This window comes from Oreochromis aureus, linkage group 15, assembly GCF_013358895.1.
Source record: "Oreochromis aureus strain Israel breed Guangdong linkage group 15, ZZ_aureus, whole genome shotgun sequence".
In the NCBI taxonomy this organism is placed as follows: domain Eukaryota; kingdom Metazoa; phylum Chordata; class Actinopteri; order Cichliformes; family Cichlidae; genus Oreochromis; species Oreochromis aureus.
Genome location: NC_052956.1, coordinates 25,416,656 through 25,435,758, shown reverse-complemented (window position 1 = coordinate 25,435,758; position 19,103 = coordinate 25,416,656). Strand labels below are relative to the sequence as shown.

Sequence of the window (19,103 nt, the reverse complement as noted above, 5' to 3'; positions counted from 1 at the left end):
GTCAAAGGGTTACTGAGCTTCTTCTTTAAGTTACAAGAATGAATAAATCTGAGTGACCTGAACTGTTGAACTGCTGCAATATGAGTTATGGCTCCACTGTTCTGCATACCTACTGAACTCTTCCTTTCTACTTAAGGCTGTATTTATTCCTGGCTATCGATCATATAGATTCCCTATTGGCAGATAATGTGGCGCAGGTTCAAGGTTTTCTTATATAACTCTTATATAACTACACAGTATATATGTATTTTTTGATATTAGTAGTAGGATCCAAACACTGAAAAACCTACAATAACACAAATCAACACTTCACTCTTGATTGCAGCGTTTGCTCACAGAGCAAGCTCTGTCCTCACATCTGTCTGCATTCCTGAGTGTTTGGCTTATTTCTGCTGCTCCGTTTCCCACAGCGTGTCTTCGTCTTGTCTTTTTCCCCTCACACATAACCAGTCATGGCAGATGGCCGCCCCTCCCTGAACCTGGTTCTGCTGGAGGTTTCTTCCTGTTAGAAGGTAGTTTCCCTTTCCTACTGTCGCCAAAGTTCTTGCTCATAGGGGGTCATTCAATTGTTGGGGTTTTCTGTGTAGGGTCTTTACCTTTCAATATAAAGCCCCTTAAGGTTGTGATATGATGTATGTATGCTGTATAAAATTGAATTGAAAAGTGGATTAAATTAATAAATGATTTAATTTTTTTTGTACATTGAACACATGGGCTCAATGTTTTGGTAACTGGATTAATCTGTTTGAAGTCTTTTATTTTTAAGAAAACCAAATTTTACTTTTGTCTTCCTTGTAATACTTAATGAGATTTAGAAAGTCTCTGACTCTCCAGAAATCCTTTTGTCCCAATGATCTACTATCTTTTTGTTCTCCAACATCTGGCTAAGACATTGTGGCCATATACCAGGGTGTTATATACTGGCCCTGAGTTATGTGCCAGTTGCTCTCTGAGCTTCCATCACACAGTAACTGCAACAGCACTGGCTGCTGGGAGTTACTGGTCTGGGTTTGGAGGCATACAGAGTCCAGTATTAGTGACTGGAGGTTAAAGAAAATGAAGCACAGACTCTGAAATTTACTCAAAGTATCAATGTAAAAAGTATGATCATATAGCTCTTCTGCCAGCTATATTTGAACAGAGGAAAGTGAACCTCCAGCTCATGTTAATATAATAAAATAATATTAATGAAATGAATTACAAACTTTATTTCATCTTGAACATGTGGTCTATTTCCTGTTACCTACATTGTAGATGGTATGACTTAGAAATAAATAATAATAATTTGTATTGTGAGCTCCATCAATTTGGGTTCTGGTTCACAGATTCAATGCTCTTTGTCAATAAGAGTTAAGATAGCACATCTGAAATTACCTGCCGTGTAAAAAAACGTTACTCCCTTTATGTTTGCTCCTCTTCAGTAGCGCTAACTAGATGCTGCAACAACGAATTGTGTATATCTGCACCAAAAATGGCATCCCAGATAATTATGATCTATTTTATCCATAAAATACATATATTGTAGAGAGCTACAAGTGAAGCATAGAGCTACAAGTGAAGCATAGAGCTATAAGTGAAGCATAGAGCTATAAGTGAAGCGCAGAGCTATAAGTGAAGTTATTTTTTACCTTGTTCAACTGTGCAATAAGCAGCAATGATGGATGAACCAGAGAGACTGTCTTTGTTATCTTTCCCTCTGTTTTAGTTCAAATCACTCACATGTGTGGAACTGAAATAACAAGTCAGCTTTAAAATGTAAGGAGTGGAAAGAGATGTTTAGCGTAGGGAGTAAAATGTAGTTATTAAAAGGATGAAGCTGATGGCTGAAATCTGTTGAGACACACAGCATCAGTGTTTCATGGCCCATCTGCAGTGAAAGTGTTTGGTCTGTTTTGGTCTTCTCTTCATTATTAAATATCTTCTGATTTTCACCTTTCTGTATTCCAATAGTGTTTCAGTCTGGTGTGTTTCCTGCCTTTTCCTTCTTTGTCAGTTCCCCAGCATTTCCCTGTTACTCATTGCTCTACTTCCTGTTTTATGTTGGTACAATTCTGTCTTGTGTATATTGTGTTCGGTCTTTCTTCTTCCCCTGCCTCACTGCGTCGTCTACACCTGTGTTGATTTGTTCTCGTGCTAATTTGCTTTTCGTCTTTGCTGTGACGTCTGTTATCCGTCTTCCTGTTTTCATCCCCTGTATGACTTCCCTTTATATTCATGGACTTTGCTTTCTGCTGCCTTCTTGGACTCGTGCTATGTCTCAATAAAGATTTGCCTTTTGTTTTATAAGTGTGTCCTCAGTCTGCGTTTGGGTCCAGGCATTAAGATGGGCCAAGACCATCCGGCCTTTTGCCAAGCTGTTTCCAAGTTCAGTCTCGTAGATGCGTCTGAAGAACGATCAGATTCATGACGAGCACGTTTTCTACAACCAAACGTGAAGCTAGGAAACGACTGAGAGTGAACCTTTACTGTCTTCTTTTCTACATTAAGCTACACGACCAGAGTGCTTGCAGCATTGGCCCTGGAGGAAGATAAATCCTTTATGATACTGGAGGTACTGAGAGTGATTTAACAGGAAGAAATCTAAAAACAAATATCCTCTCAGTCAGATGTTGTGCACTCAGCAGAGGCCTGCAGAGATAACGACAGAAGCGAAAGAAGATATGATGTGATGTTTGAGCGAGTAGGAGGCTCGTGTGAAAAAAACTTTGGGCTTCAAACGGTCAAGTTCCTGGGTCGGTGACCCAGTGTTTTGTGTTATTATTAACCTTTGATTTCATCATGATTTATCACTGCTAGTCTGTTGGTTTCTGTTTCAGTTAGGATATCCTGATTTCTCATCTTTAGGTTTTGTTAATGTGCCTCTATGTTCTCTTGGTCTTCCTGTATGTTTGTGTGTTTCCTGTTTTACTTTGACAGTCTGTTTGCTTCCTCCCTGTCTCGTCATGTCTAATTAGGTTTAGCTGTGTGCGTTTCATCATTCATGTTGCCTCTGTGGTCAGCTTTCGTTGTGTTTCCTGGTCTCCGTCCTCAGGTTATATGTTTATGTTTAGTTTTACCCAGTTTAGGTTTTGGTTAGTTTTCTCTGTTCCTCCTGTTTGTAGTTTTTGTACAACTGAAAATAAAAGCTCATTTTTTGTTATCATTCCACCCTCATCTCCATTTGCCTGCACTTGGGTCCCCAGTCTCCCCACGCCTCACCGTCTGCCTCGCCAGATGTGACACAAACATCAATCCCTGACAATTTACAGGAAACTTTCAGCAAAAGATTATGTTTTACTCATTTGGTGTCTGCATCAAACCAAATCATTCCCATAGCAATATATTCTGTTTCCTCCGTGGTATATGCCCACAGGTCACGCGTGTGGAGGGGTGGCTGATAACAGGTTACATTTGGACTTTTGAATAAAGTCTGTTCAGCAGCACAACCCAAATCTCACACTGTGTCCTCCCGTTAAAATATGACCACGCCATCCCTGACAGCATGTCATGTCTGTGAGGAGGGAAAATGTAGATTCTTCACATGCAGGCATAGAGCTTGACAGTTAATTATTGGCTCATATTGTCAGTGACCTCTGCCAAAATAATAATATGTTTTCTGTTGTCTTGCTGTCAAATAAATGAATCCAAAAACTAGCAGATGTTAAATAAATTGTGTTTGTTTGAGTTCACTGAAGGTGGTTCTGATCCTGGCGTCTCTCTCTTTAGTTTGGATCGTCGCCTTTTTGGATGATCAGACACATCCATCTGTAACCGAGAGGGAAACTCCTCACTGACTTCACTGTTTGTTTGAACACTTGTGAAGGTGAAAATCGGACTTTAAAAACAGCCTTTGTGCTTTAAGTACTCAGAGATTTCTGTTTTCTTCTGGTGTAAAACAGCAGGGAGCCAAAGGATGTCCTTTAAAGGTTACGCTGGTGTTACTCGATATTTTCACTTTAAACAATACAACACGAGTAGAAAAAAAACAACATTATTTCAGCTTGTTCTGATCTTCTGTCTGTGACTCTCCTACCAACAGTGAGAACCTTCAAGGACTGTTCTCGAATGGATAATTTTGTTTAGGTCTACAGATGTGGTTTTTTCCAAGAATAAAACATGCTGTTCACTCTGTCGCGTGCATGTTAGCAAGGTTACATATTTTAAATGATGCTGTGTGTTTAGCAGCAAGTGCTGAAGAAAAAGGAATTGCACTCGGGACTCCCCAACGCTCTTTAGTGGCATCATTAGTGACGGTGGGTGCTGGCAGTGCTCTTTAAAGCGTCTTTATGGTGAAAGCAGGAAGATTACATTTTACCACATGGCTATATTTAGAGTGAGCTAACAGTCTGAGACGGTCCCACCACCACTGGAGCCGGTTTTGGCTAACCTCTGGAAGCTATTTTGGTGACTTGTCTTTTTCTACACCAATTAATTTGGAGTGTGACTTACTGGCATGACATGAAACAGCTTACAGTGCAGTATCCCATTCAGGGACACACTGAACGGTATAATTGCACTTTATTAAAAGGGATGATGCTGTAAATACATATAGTAAAGCTCAAACCAGACTACTTTTTCTATTTTATTATTATTTCATTCTAAGATTTCTACACCATCTTCCACGTTTTTACCTTAAAATCTTTTCATCTCATTATTTTAAACAGGGGTAAATTGAGTTATTATTATTATAACTGTGTCTCATTTCCAGAAACAGTTTAGGATAAAATGTCAACACACAAACGGGTGCAGGCTGTGAGGAGTTAAGCGGCTGTGGGCAGATAAAGGTCCGACCATGATTTCAGACTCTCTGTTGAGTTGGTGTTAAAGGGTTAAAAAAAGCTCTTTTGAAACACGGAGAGGAAACTGAGCAGAAATAACCCTTCTTTAGGAAAGGTGTGCTTTCTCATTAGCTCCACCACATCTAAGTGGTTACTCGTTGCTTGTGCATACTGAACTAAAATGAAGTTAATTGCTACCAATTGTGAAGGGAGCTGCACGCCTACTTCTTATTTGAGGCCAGCCAATTTAAAAAATATGAACAGCTGGACTAGAAAAGACATTCAAGTCAACTTGACATGGCTGTTTCTGGGAACCTTTGTTACTCACTTGTCTTTTCACATAGTTAAAGAAATGAAATCTTAGTATTAAAGCTCAAATAATCAGGCTCCATCTTATCTTAATGACCTTATAGTACCATATCACCCTGTTAGAGCACTTCGGTCTCACACTGCAGGCTTACTTGTTGTTCCTAGAGAATTTAAAAGTAGAATGGGAGGCAGAGCCTTCAGTTTTCAGGCCCCTCTTCTGTGGAACCAGTTTCCAGTTTGGATCCTGGAGACAGACACTATCTCTACTTTTAAGATTAGGCTTCAAACTTTCCTTTTTGCTAAAGCATATAGTTATGGCTGGATCAGGTGACCCTGAATCCTCCCTTAGTTATGCTGCAATAGGTGTAGGCTGCTGGGGGATTCCCACGATACACTGGTTGTTTTTTCTTCTCTCACTATGTTTTAATAGACTTCTCTGCACTGAATCATACTGTTATTAATCTCTGGCTCTCTTCCATAGCATCTCTTTTATCCTTCTCTCACACCAATCGGTCACATTAGATGACCGTCCCTCCCTGAGCCTGGTCAGGAAGGGTCCTGATCCTGTTTAAAGGGAGTTTTTCCTTCCCACTCTTGCCAAAGTGCTTGCACATAGGGGGTCATATGATTGTTGAGTTTTTCTCTGTACGTCTTATTGTAGGGTCTACCTTACAAAATAAAGTGCCTTTAGGTGACCTGTTGTGATTTGGCGTTGTATAAATAAAACTGAATTGAATTGAAAGCTGAACCAGGCATTAATTAAAGACTTGTTGCAGTGGATGTGACTAAGGCTGAGGAGCTGTTCAGGGGGAACTCTGTCTTTTGCTCTGACCACCTCCCGTGACCCTGATATGGATAAGTGGTTGAGTGTACACATGTATGCTGAGTAGGACGGGTGCTGCAGAGTCTGACTCTCTTAAGGAGAAATATGGAAATGAATCGAGAAACGTAGAGAACATTTCTAGCCTCACCAACCATTCAGAGACTTGAATGGTCAGTGAATGGTTGCTCCATTTCACCACTTTATCTGCCTCAGACTCAGCAGTGAAGCTAACGTGCTAACGTGCATGTCTTTGGTCTGAGGGAGAATAAGGGGACCTAAATCCTGAATGTGGTTTTATTCTGAAAATCACTGCCTTGACAAAACAGTGAAAGTTGATCTTATTCTTGGACTGAAGCTGCTGCAGAAGCCTCCCACCCACCGCCCCCCGCTAAAGCTGCGCGAACAGAGCTTTGTTATCCTTTGGACAGATTATAGACAACTTCTTATCTCGATTTTGTTTTGTCATCACATTTACGGCAGTAAACTTTATCGCAACACTCCAATGTTTGATTACAGAGGAAACAAAGCCTTTAAATGTTTAATATTGTTCTCTCGCAGACTCACCTCGGGGTGTTGACCCAGACGATGCCAATGTGACAGAAAAAAATGCACTCTTTGTCTTTCTGGTTCTCGCAGGAGCAGCGTTTCTCTCGCCGGTGAGCCGTATGGGGGTGTTGCACCGGGGGGCCCTCCTCCAGCGCATAGCTCGAAACGGAGAGGGCTGGAACACACAGGTAGGGCAGGGTTATCGGCTATTAATGATCATCTAATCAAGTACGCAGCGGTTCTGCTGCTTTGTGATGAGTGGATGAATGGGAGATGTTAGCATTAACTCCAGATTTGAGTTCAGAATTCTAATTTTTACTGACAATTCTGTTTCAATATTAATGAAGAAGCCGTGTGAAGCAGCTTTATGAGATGGTTCTCATCTAAAACTGGTTTTGAGGAGAAAGACGATCATATTTTATCCAGATGTCAGTCACTTTGTCTCTTTTCTTTACATTTTTGCTGATGATGATCCGTTGTACCTCGAGTCTGAAGGTGCAAACAGACATTAAAATTTGCCTACACAGCACGTGAATTCCTACAGGTTCTCTTCTTCTCTGCTCTACTATGTATTTGGTCATTATCTGGCCACTTGTATAAAACTTGATGTTTTATGTATGTCTTTCAAATGCATAGAGACAGAAAGATGTGAAGCATCAACAGGAAGAATGGGAATACTGTAGGAACCTGACACTGTGAACCAGCATGTGCAATAAGAATTTTGCCACTGATAATCTGCAAATGCCTAAAAACAATAGACTGTATATAAATTCTGTAGTCATTTTAACAGGACCCATTGGGCAGGTCCAGTGCAAAAAAGCATACGTTCCCTAGTCTGAAATACGAGCATGTATTAAATAAGCATGGCCACTGGGACACATCAGGAAAGTGTTTACTAGGGTCGTGTATCAACTGAGCAGTAGGGTCAGTTTCTCATAGACCTACTAGAAAGAATGGACATCGCATCCAACTTTCATTCCTGGATACTTTCAGTTATTATATTCAGAAACTATAACGCCAGGGTTTGCTCACATCACCAGCCCTGGGGCAGATTGGAAAACTGGAAAACATGAGACTGAAAATATTGGTTTTAATATCTAGCCTGGGTACAGATATTAATGTTTTAATTTGTATTGTGGTTTATTATTCATTGTATTTTCATTTGCTGCTAAAAAGAAATGTCAACATAAATCAACAGGATACAAATGATGGATGGTGAAGGCGGTAAACATTAAGAAAGTTTAGATGCCCACCCCGAGCAGCTGCAAGAGCGGCTAGCATGGCAGTAGAGCTGACTGCAGGATTATAAATTAATGGCCCAACAAAGAGATCCAGCCTGTTGGGGCCATGAACGCCTTTTAGAAATTTCATGGCAATCGATCCACTACCTGTAGAAATAGCTACTCTTAACCTAACTAGTTCATTCACTCACAGCTTTTCCTTTGGTGCACAACAAAGGAAAGACTGTGTGCAGCCTTTACTCTGTTAAAGTCGGGAAATTACTTTATTCAATTTTATAGCCACAAGGTCTTCATCAACACCCCAGAAAAGCACATTCACAGCCACAGTCACATGACACCATGCCCTCCAACAGGCCTGGTGTGAAGGCATGGTGAGAGACAGAGCCATCATTGCCTTTGTTTTTGTGGCGGGCACGTCGGGACAACTCCCTGTTCCTTCCCACTTAATTGCACAATGCCCTTAGCATGGATGACATGTAATATTGTACCTGAACACAGACTTACAAACACAAAGACACATGTTCAAAAGCACACGTACACACAGAAAGCTCATAAAGCAGGCAGAGCCCACAGACAGCCTTTGATCTTGTTCTCAGTGCGCACAGGAGAACGTTTAGGCGTCCAAGAGGGATTTACATGATTTACACGTGGAAGCAAAATAACACCTTTTCTCACAATAAACGTAGGTGTAGCACTGTTCTTCACATGGCTGTGTCCCAGAGAATCACATTAGGTTTTTATTCATGCACGTTTTCTAAAGAAGGTTCATAAAGGCTCACATTCCAACTAACCCAAGCCATCATCAGCAGGACGAGTATTCTCAGACACACCAGTCAGTGGAGGCCCTTTTACTACAAACTGGCCAAGCATGGTGGTTACAATAAGCATCTCAGTAAAACACTACTCAAGCAACATTTTCAAACTCCTTTTGGGGGATGCTGAGATTTATAATCTCTCCAGGATTTTCTGGGACTACCCAGAGGTAGACCAGCACGAAAAACCTCCAATAAAAGGCAACATTAAATGGCTCTTTTTAAGTGGCAGATTCCAGATGCCAAAACTTCTTACTCTATATCTGAGACTGAGCCTAGCCCGCCTACGCTCAAATCTCATTTTAGTGAGTTGCGCTGTCTCGAAGGGGGGGACTCTACTATTTGCCAGAAAAGAACGATAGATTAGACGTAAATCCAGGAACAGGAACTCTGTTACCTGGATTTGCATCACATTTTTATCACATATGCATGCACTTCGCACTGATATAGAGCATTTTCTATATGCTAAGCAGGAGGGTGCTGTTATGGAGGAGTGAGGAGGTTTTATTTAGGCAAAGTACAGACCGGGAACCACACAAAGCCACCTGCTGCTGTTTGCAATGTCAGAGCGAAGTTATTTGTGTGTTTTTGCACACCTGCATGTTTCAGTGCCAGATGGACACATCTGTCAGGACAGCAGCTTTCTGCCAGACGTCACTATGATATCAGACACGACACGATGAAGAGGATAATGGATCTCCTGTTCTGCTTTACTTCAGTGTTCAGATCTTATTTTTAACCCACGGTCTTTGTGGTAACACTGAAGTATATTCTGAAAAGGATCTTTGATGACTTTCTTTAAGAGGAAACCTTTGGACTGATTTGAAACACTAAATGTGAATAAAATGCCTTCAGAAGAAAACTCTACAAAATGTAAAATGATTTTAAGGCCTTAAATCCCCGCTTAACTTCAACTTCCTAATAGCACTTCAGGCTTGATCCAGACTTCCTGACCTCACAGTGGGGTCGACACCACAGATGTTTTACATCACCTTACTGGTTGGTACAAACTGAGCTGAGGTGTGATCAGTGGAGTTTCAGTCAAAGCAAGAATGCCAAATAAAAGCAGAATCTTTGATTAAAGATAAAAACAACTGTTAATCTGACAGAAGACAAATGACCTGCAAAGCGTCTTTCCTCTTTATGTAACTGAAGTTGGTGCAAGTACACCAGGAATTATATTTATTATTAGTTACTAGTCAAGGTAAAATAAAAAATCTCCAGGTCAGTTCTGCTTCGGCTAAAAGTTTTCGGGAAAGTTCATGTCTCAGTGCTTCCGTATCTGGAGTTTGTCTTGCAGCATGAAGACACATTAAACAAACACATCTTCCAAACTAGTTTGCACAGTTACTTCTCGGAAAGCCAAGTCAAACTCACCTGAACTGAGGGACTTTGTCTCGATACTGAGGTTTGAATCCATTTGGCATGGAGATTTTACACTTTTTATCCACGGTTCTCACATTTCCTCCTAAAAACACACATGCTTGAGTGTGACCTTTACGTACTGTACATAGACGAGGTTAGACAAGCAGGTTAAAGGTTTCAATCCCAGCCTGCATGAGGAAACAGTCAAATAATGTTGCCTCTCAGATGACTTCAGAGATTTGTCGGGTTAAATCTCTGTGATCAAATTCCTTAATAAAGACTTTCAACTGCTTGAAAGGCCACTCGTTTGCATCAAAAGCTAAAAAAACAATGACACTAACTAGCTTCACATTTTGTGTTATTGAATTATTATGTTCCTATTCAGTCATTATTATTCATCTTTTCCGAGGCTGTGCCAGAGAATGACTGAGTGAGTGTTGCTTCCAAAATGTCACTTTAGAGCATTGATGTCGAGTCCAAAGGCCAGAAATATGCAAGAAACAAACTGGCATCAACGTCAACCTTTCCTCTCTCAGTTTGAACACGTGGCACCCAGCTGCGCGGTGGCTCGAGTTTCTCCATCATTGCTTTTATATTCTTTAACAGAATATATCATACGCATGTTTTATGTGTACGTACAGCATTAGAGATCGCTGTACAGATGCAACCATCCTCGCTGGTTTGCATCTTTGGAACAGCGAGATGAATCCATCGCTCATTTGGCCTGTAAACCTCTGATTGGGTTAAGACATCTGACTGAAGACGAAAGAAGCAGCTTGTTGTAATTACTGCAAAATCGGAGACATGGACATTGATTGAGCGGTCTGCAGAAAGGATAGAATAATACTAATAAAGACAAAGTGCAGCGTGCAGATGTTTGCAGCACTGAGCGTATCACGAATCCTCAAGTTTGTCAGGAAAAAAAAAAGTGAACTTTTCAGTGCCATCACCTGTAGGCACCTTTCGCTTCATCCTCACTAACGTTTTGATTACAGGGCTGAGATCTGTCAAGAAGAAATTTGAAATATCATTTCTCATCTTTATTTTATCATCGCCGCCTTCTTTGAACTTATCACCTTATTTAATTAAATACTCATTTTTGTATTACAGGCCAAGATTTTATGACTATATCATGAAGACAAAATGACCTCTGCTGAATGAGGTAAGGAAAAAAACCTGGGGCAATTTTAGGCAGCCTAAGGGTTATAGTTAGGGGTCTGATATTGACTGATGGTGGACATTCAATGGACCACTCACACTCACACTGGGTTGGTGCACAGTCCCAAAGACGTTTGTGTTAATTACAATATTCACAAACCTGCAGAGACAGAGGAAATACAGGGTCTGCCTAGGCTGAGCATCCTCAGCTGATTCCAGATGTTTTTCAAACCTTCAAGTTTCAGGTTTTGCTTGTCTTGGGCAGAAGGCCGCCGAGCCAATGAGAACTAAGCATCTAATTGTGCCAGAAATAAACAGACAAAAACTGGGTGGGCACGGCTTTATCGGCTGCTGGCACCAATTCTTCAGAGCTTCTCGTGTTAATTCAATCACAAGCAGAAAATATCTAAGAGTAAAATGAAAAGACAATTTAATCCACGAGCTGGGTAAGAAGTCGCATCATGTATCACAAAAGAGAATGCAAAAGTAAAATGCCAAAATGTTCAAAGACAATTAAATCCACCAAAACATCATAATGTGAGCTTTAAGAATCTTAATATCAGTCTTGGTAAACATTTGAATCCATAATTCAGATCCATCAGTCGTTTCCATATTAGGGAACATTTCAAAGCAGCTGTGACAGATAAAAGTGACACAAACACAATACAAAAGAGAGCATGATGCTCTTAATGAATGCCAGAACAATACTACTACTACTACTACTACTACTACTACTACTACTAATAATAATAATAATAATAATAATAATAATAATAATAATAATAATAATAAGAAGAAGAAGAAGAACAACAACAACAACAACAAATCAGACTAATCTTGAGCTCAGGATAATAAACTTTACACACACTGTGGGGGAAGCACTGTCCCTGAAATGTTGCTTGGATATTTGCCAGTCTTGTTCTCTATAGGAGCATGAGTGACATCAGACTTCAAGCTGAATGTTGGTTCTTTATTGTTTCCTTTCCACAGGCAGTGAATTACACTTTATGGATGTAAACATTTAACTTTTCCTGGACCTTATGATCTCGTCTCTGTATTTGGCACCCTTTCAGTCCTTTAAGCAGCTCTCAGTGTGATGCACATTTCCTTTCCCATAATTTGCATTTAGTATTTTGTGATCCTTGAGCACAGGTATCCACATGCCTGTGCATATGAACCTGCATACTTTACGTACATGTGCAAGTATTCATGCAAGCGCGTGTTCTAGTTTGCATCTTTGGCTCAAGAACAAAAAAAACGTGGGAAATGCCAAGAGGCAAACCCCCCCTGTTCAGGATCCTGCATTGTGTGCGGACTGCTGAGCCAAAGTTTAATTTCTTGCCCCTGTTATGAGAGGGTCTGGTTGGCTCCACGGGGTTTGACAATATTTGACAATATGCACACGGATCAGCTGCTAATCCGAGAGCTGGTTGTTTGGACTGGCAGAAGTCAGTGCGCAGGTAGAAGCCTCTCAGCCAGCAAAAGACTCAGTAACATTCAGTCCTTTGAATTCTTCAGCATTCATAAACACATGAAAAGAAACAGAAGGTATGCAGTGTTTTTTTTTATTAAGAAGTAAAACACTGTATTTAGTTTGAGCGCACTCTTGGGCATTGTCATCTGTTGTGTTTTTCTACCCTTGGCGGGCACAACGTTCTTGGGAGGTTATAAAAAGGTACTGAGGCCAACATTAAAGCCAGAGTAAACTCTCAGCCTAATTTGGGGCCGTTGAAGCCCCAGTGTCTCCAGTTTTATTTCACGAAAGGCAGAGTAAAATTACACTTGAGAGTTTAAAAACAAAATACACTTTTCTCTCCATCAACTGTCCCTGATGAAACTCTGAGGGCCACCCTGGACATGTTGCTTTGTCAGAGCTCTTCTGACCTCCAGACTGAGCACAGGTGAGCACAAAGCGAAGAATGGCGAGCGTCAAGTTAGTGATTAGGATGACGCACAGGTTGCAATTTGACGAAGAAATTAACCCTTTCATGTCATTTGCCAAAACATTAGAGTTTTGTGACTTTTTGAAGATTGTCTTTGTAGATTTTTAAGCTTTTTACCAAACAGCTGTTTGACAGCTGATGGCTTGTTTCATTCCAAAATATTTGGGATAGGAAATGTAAAAGAGGGTTACATAGTGGCATAAAGATTGTGTTCAAGGATAGTCAAATGAATGAAATAAATAAAACAATACATTTTAAAAAAATAAACAAATATTTTAGTAAAGTGTTGTGCCCTTGCTACCAGAACAGCTTTCCTGCTCTTAGCTACTGACTGTCCAAATCTGCAGATCTCTGTTGGAGATACCAACACCATTCTTCCAAATGCTTTTACTTCATTTGTTTCATTCTAAAGTCAGCTGGCCTGAAATCTGGTGAGTGCCCAGGGTACAAGTCCCACCATTTCTTCCTAATCTAAGCATTTAGTGGACTGGGGCATCATTATCCCAGGAGAGAAAGGTGATATGAATTATTACTTTGCATTGATTTGCAGTGACCAGTCTCACTATAAGGAAAAATGGACAGGAACAGAAGTGTAGTGCTCAAACTGTAAGGGTCAGGGTTGTAGTTTTCCTTTCTAATTACCACCCATCGGCACATTTTCAACCAGCTCAGGTCGTTTCTGTCGTTATACAGGCTGTTAGGTTTCATTTAGTGTCCTCAGTGCTCGAAGACAAAGGCTGTGGTGTTGTCTTGTGATTTCAGAGTGCTGCTTTCTCCAGCAATCCCTAATAAGGCTCAGATGTCTGGCTGTGATAGACAAATACAAAACATGCAGCACAGATTAAGACCAACGGGAAGGTGGAGATAGAGGAGACAGAAAAATGGCAAGAAAAACGGTAGACAGTTTGGTAAGTGGAAAAAAAGACAGCCGCAGCCAGAAAAGTAGAGAAAGACTAGGGACAACATGTTGACAGAAAGGTGCTTTAAAAATTCTCTGAGGTCCTCACGCTAACAAAGACTCTACCCAAACTATATTTGTTTAAGATGATGGAGGTAGCATGTACCCGGCAATTCAGTATGCTAAATATTTCATGGAAAAGGCAGCTCCTCGCCTCACCTCAGTCATAAGTAGTACCCTGTGACAGTAATGAGCATGCACACTGCTGAACAAGAGGAAATGAGTAGATTGAGTGGTGGTCAGGACACCCGAAACCACAAGCACTATTTCATAATGATGATTTCAACTTATGTAGAAACAGGAAGCACGCTGGTGTTTCTCAGAATGTGCTCACACTTTATGACAAACCTTATCTTTTTTTCTCAGTAATTCTTGTTTCATAGAGAAGATGTTCAGCCAACTTCCATTTATATTTTCCTTTTAACTACACACTGCTTGAAATGATTACAACGGTTAGCTCTAGCTTGTGGTGTGTAAATGTAAAAGAAAACATGCCACTGCAAGTAGCTACCCCGTACTTTAACCTTTAAGATCTACCTGAGGATGTGGGTTTTCATTCAGCAACACTAAGAGGGTCATACCGTAATGCTGCTACAAAGGCCCGGAGTCGGACTTGTTCTTACCAGGATTACACATAAATGTGCCCAGCTGTACTTCAGCAGGCTGGCATGTGGCGCGCTAAATTAGACTTGGTGTCAGGCTTCTTTGACACGTGCTGTACATGTGACAACATTTTTATTATCACAAATATAAATTCATCATGCAAGAATGAGCATAAAGTATGATTTAAATTGGTTAAGCTTGTAAACCCTTTTGAGAAGTTTGGCTGTGTAAGCCATCGAATGCACTGTGTGTGGTTCAAGCCAACAAACCTAAAGACCAAGCCAGGAACTTTTTCTTTGAGAACAGAGGGTTCGCTGGTGAGCTGCTACCTTGACTGGTTATTCCACTTTATGTCTTTGGTGTTTGAAACTAACTCTTTCGAAACACCCTTTAATGTGTTTGTTTTTCATCACCTGCACCATGAAATTAGTCTGTTTGACAAACCATGATTTTATTGCCAGTGTTTCAATTTAATATTTGTACATTAAAATAACTAATGTATTTTTAATCACTCTGTAGGCTCCTTTATCAAGCCTACAAAGCTTTTTTTGTAAATGACTCTTCTATGATAGAAAGCCTGGTTTAGACTTGTGCAGCAAATTTAGGAGTATGAAAACACAACTCAGCCCTAGTTTTAGAAATGAAAGATCCACGATCCAGTTCTGCAGGTAGACCTATTGAAAAAGTTAAATATCCCAGCCTGCTTTGATTTTTAAAGTCTCTGGCAGGCTCAAACTATACCTCAGGCTAATGTGAAATAATGTCCTTTTGTATTGTTTAAAATTACTTCTTCCTTCTGTGAGGGCCGTACCATCAAGGTTTCTGAAAACATATTTATTAGCTGCTTCACAAAGATATCTGGGGATTGAATGTGCTAACAGTCTGAAGAACACCTAAACCAGCCATTGTTACCCAAACTCAGCTAAAGCCCAGATTATATAAGTTTTCATTAAATCCAGTTTTACTTGACTCATCAGTCATTTGAAAAATAATTAATTTTCAATGAAAAGGGTTTTACCGCACAGTCCTTAGCACATACAGCTGTAAGACCTCATTCTTCAGCAGCCCTCAGATATGTTAGCTGGAGGCTACAAGAGGTCATTTTGTGTTCATGGTTGGCTTTCTGTGTGGCTCACGCTCACCTTCACTGACTAAATCGTCCCATCTTACCTGACACAGGAAAATGAACCGAGATGGAATAAACGACTCAGAACTGAAGAGCTGCAATGAATGAATCCGAAACCCAGACAGCAAGATCAGCTGAATGTAACACAGATTGACGTCATGCAACCTAAAACCTTGTGAAATGCGACGCCACATTCCTGAAGTTTCTAACTTCTTCTCAAAGTATACATTAATACAAAAAGGAACGTTTTCACCAGACTCTGTGCAGTCCTGTGAAGTCCACCATGTCTGGAGCATTCAGCTTTATATGAACATGATCTTTAATTGTTAAATAAACTGGTTCTTATACAGCACTCCTCTACTCAGAGCACTTTATATGGCTTGCCTCATTCACACGAAAACTTTTTCTATGTATTTCCTAACTACGTGCTATCTATCTATCATTCAAACTCCAGTGCAGGAAACCTGGGGTTATTATCATACTCAAAGATATTTGGCATGCAGACTCGAGCAGACAGCGATTGAACCACTAACCTTCCAATTAGTGGGTGATCTGAGCTACAGCCACCTCTAAGTGAACAGCTCTCTGAACTGAGAAAGAGTGAACAGGTATGGCTTATTTATAAGGGTTCCCAGGAGAAAGCTTCTTCTGTCAAAGAAAGTACTTTGGTTGGAGAGCACCAACTGTGAAGCACGGTGGTAGAAGGGTGACAGTTTGGGCTTGATTTGCAGCCACAGGCACTTTGCAGTCATTGAATCCACCGTGAACTTATCTACATAGCAATGTATTCTAGAGTCAGTGTGAGGCCTAAAGTTTGGACTAAAGCTTGGCCTAAAACAGACAACGATCCCAAGCACAGCAGCAAATCTCCAACAGAATGGCTGAAAAAGAAAAGTACTGAGGTAGTGCAATGATCCAAGGTCTGCAATGATCCAAAGTCCAGACCTCAACCTGACTCTAATGCTGTGGTGGGTTGTTAAGCGTGCTGTGCATGATTGAAAGCCCGGCAACTTCAAAGAACAGAAGCAAGTCGACGATATGCAAAGAAAGGTGAAACCATCGTGATGCTGCTCACTGGGTTTTGGTATTTTGAACCTAGAGTTTATTCCAGTATTATTCTCATTGGATTTTTGGTCCCAGAAAAGATCACATTTGGCGGTGTTTTACTATAACCAGACCAGTCGTTTTAAAACACAAAGCAACCCTGTGTTGGAACATGGTGAGGTTAGAAAGTTACCTTTAGTTCCAGTTTCATCAACATTGATGCATGGGAGAAGTATAAGTATATAAATGCACTTTTGACATTTTTAGCCTGAATTAGACATATTCTTTTTAAAATTGACCTCTACCATGTTTGAAGTGTGAGACGGCCCTCCACAGCTACCTGTTCGCAGGACCTCCAACACAGGAATTTGCTGAAAGAGCAAAGGTATGATTATATATTCACAAGGAGCAGGTCACAGGGTGCCGTGACACTGGCACTGTGAAACTTCTACATCCAGGAGCTAGAAAACGACAACAGAGGGAGTCCTTACACGCTACATGACCTCTGGTGGCTTTTAGAATAATAAAACGTTACGGTCAGCTCAACTGTGGAAACCAGAGAACAGAGCGCCTAGCCGGGGCTTTGCAATGCATACTTTGGTTGTCCTTCTAAGCAGAAATGGAGTTTAGTTGGATACCTGTTGGTTGATCTGTTCCTCCCAGTCTGCAGACGTACAAGCCGATTGTTTTGTTTTCATTAAATTCTTTTTAATCAGATGGCAGCAAAAAGGTTTTTGGATAAAACATGCAGGTCTCATTATACAGCCTCACAGTCATCATGTTGTTTCCGCTTTCAATATGAATATGAATAATGTAGACATTAAAACATTGAGGCTGCAGTGCTTTCATGTCATGAAAAATAAATTGTAGTGCTGTGGATTTTTCCTTCATGGAAAAGAATAAATTCATAATTTATTGACATTTCAAAGACTGTTTAAATACTCCTAATCGATTTTTGATACTTGATTTGCAGAAACTGTGATGGTATTAAAAATGAGCAGTATTTATAAAGGATAAAGAAAAAGGTCATTATTTTTTATTTAACCACTTTTGTTTATTATTTTTGTAACTTTGATAACTCTTTTCTACCGTTTATTAATTTCAGGGCTCCGAAATTAACAAGTTGCCATGGTAGTCCACAAACCTGTTTATTAACTCAAAGGCTAATAAAATCAAGTCCTGAAAGTGGAATAAAAATTAATCAGCATCTGGAGAAATACTTAGATCTCAAAGAATTACATATTCCTTCATTTGCTTAGTGATGCATTGTCTTTTAAGAGGATCATGTAAATTATACCATGTAAACAGAGTCCTAGTGTCTTACATCCCACCCATCTAGTAACAAACATCTAACTGGACAGATATAAAAACGGGTTTACCTTCGCTGTGCTGGATCAACATAAGAGCCACGAAGAGGAGACAAATATAGGTGAGGTCCATCCTGCTGGCCTCCTCAGCATCCAGGTGAGAAATAAAAGGAGCAAAAGCACCTCGGCTCCTCGTAAAGTTCCTTGCAGCAGCTGGAGGAGCTGAAGCAGCAGAGCAGAGGCTCCTGCTGAATCAAACACCTAAGTGTTTTCAGTGAGCACCTAAGAAGAAGAAGAAAGGGCTCCGAGGGTTTGTTTCAAATGTCCAGTAAGGTAACGCGCTGTGCACAGCTGCCTCCCAGGTGCAGCACTGAGAGGAGTGTGGTGCTGGGTTGTATCCCGAGGCTGCTGCGGTTTCCAGACGGAGGGAGGATAATGTGACGAGCTGTGTTGAGCTGCATCAAAACAGATGGAGAGAAGTGACTGCGAGAGGAGGAGGAGGAGGATACAACGGGGAGGCTGGCTCTGCGCTGAGACACCTTCACAGCTTGAATGTCATTAATCACAGCCTCCTCCTCCTCCTGTGGTTCAGCCGTGTCATGCTCTCATGCTTGCCGCGTCCCTCACTAGTCTCTTTCATATCCTCGCCTCTTTTTTTCTTTGTGTAAGCTGAATTGTGACGCTCACCTCCCTGGGATCTCCTCACAGAGTGCTCTACATGTGTGGAATAGCCCAGCTTGCTATTTTAGGCACAGACGTCTTTATCTGTGTCTGTGTCGGGCAACACGTGCATACATGTACGGCTGTCATCCTGCCACTTTTGAAATATTCCTCTACCCTCACTGAATTATTGTCCCACCAGCAGCTGGAGTAAAACCTGCCTGGAGACACTGAGTAAAAACTGTAGACTGTAACTGAACTTTTAAGTGTTTAAGTCTTGTTTGAAAAAGAGCTAATCTGCCACAATGACAGTACATCTGATGGCAGTAAGTTATTACAGACACAGGGGTTCATTTCTTTGTTTGCTGTAGCTGTCCTCTGTTCTCCATGTAGTGAAGAGTTAACATATCTGCCAGTTTCTGAGGCGTCTGTCACACAGAAACATTTAAAA

At 40.7% G+C, this 19,103-nt stretch overlaps 1 protein-coding gene across 1 annotated transcript in view; it reads right to left on the bottom strand.

Moving 5' to 3' along the window:
- The window catches only part of si:ch211-202p1.5 (uncharacterized protein LOC103909337 homolog), a 29,825-nt gene extending 11,333 nt beyond the window's left edge, over window positions 1-18,492 (bottom strand). The window contains exons 1-2 of the mRNA XM_039598654.1: window positions 18,065-18,492; window positions 6,454-6,610 (exon numbers count right to left, since the gene is read on the bottom strand). Coding sequence (XP_039454588.1) covers window positions 6,454-6,610; window positions 18,065-18,125 — 218 coding nt within the window. The 5' untranslated portion in view covers window positions 18,126-18,492. The remainder of the gene's footprint in view (window positions 1-6,453; window positions 6,611-18,064) is intronic.
- Window positions 18,493-19,103: the final 611 nt, after the last annotated feature.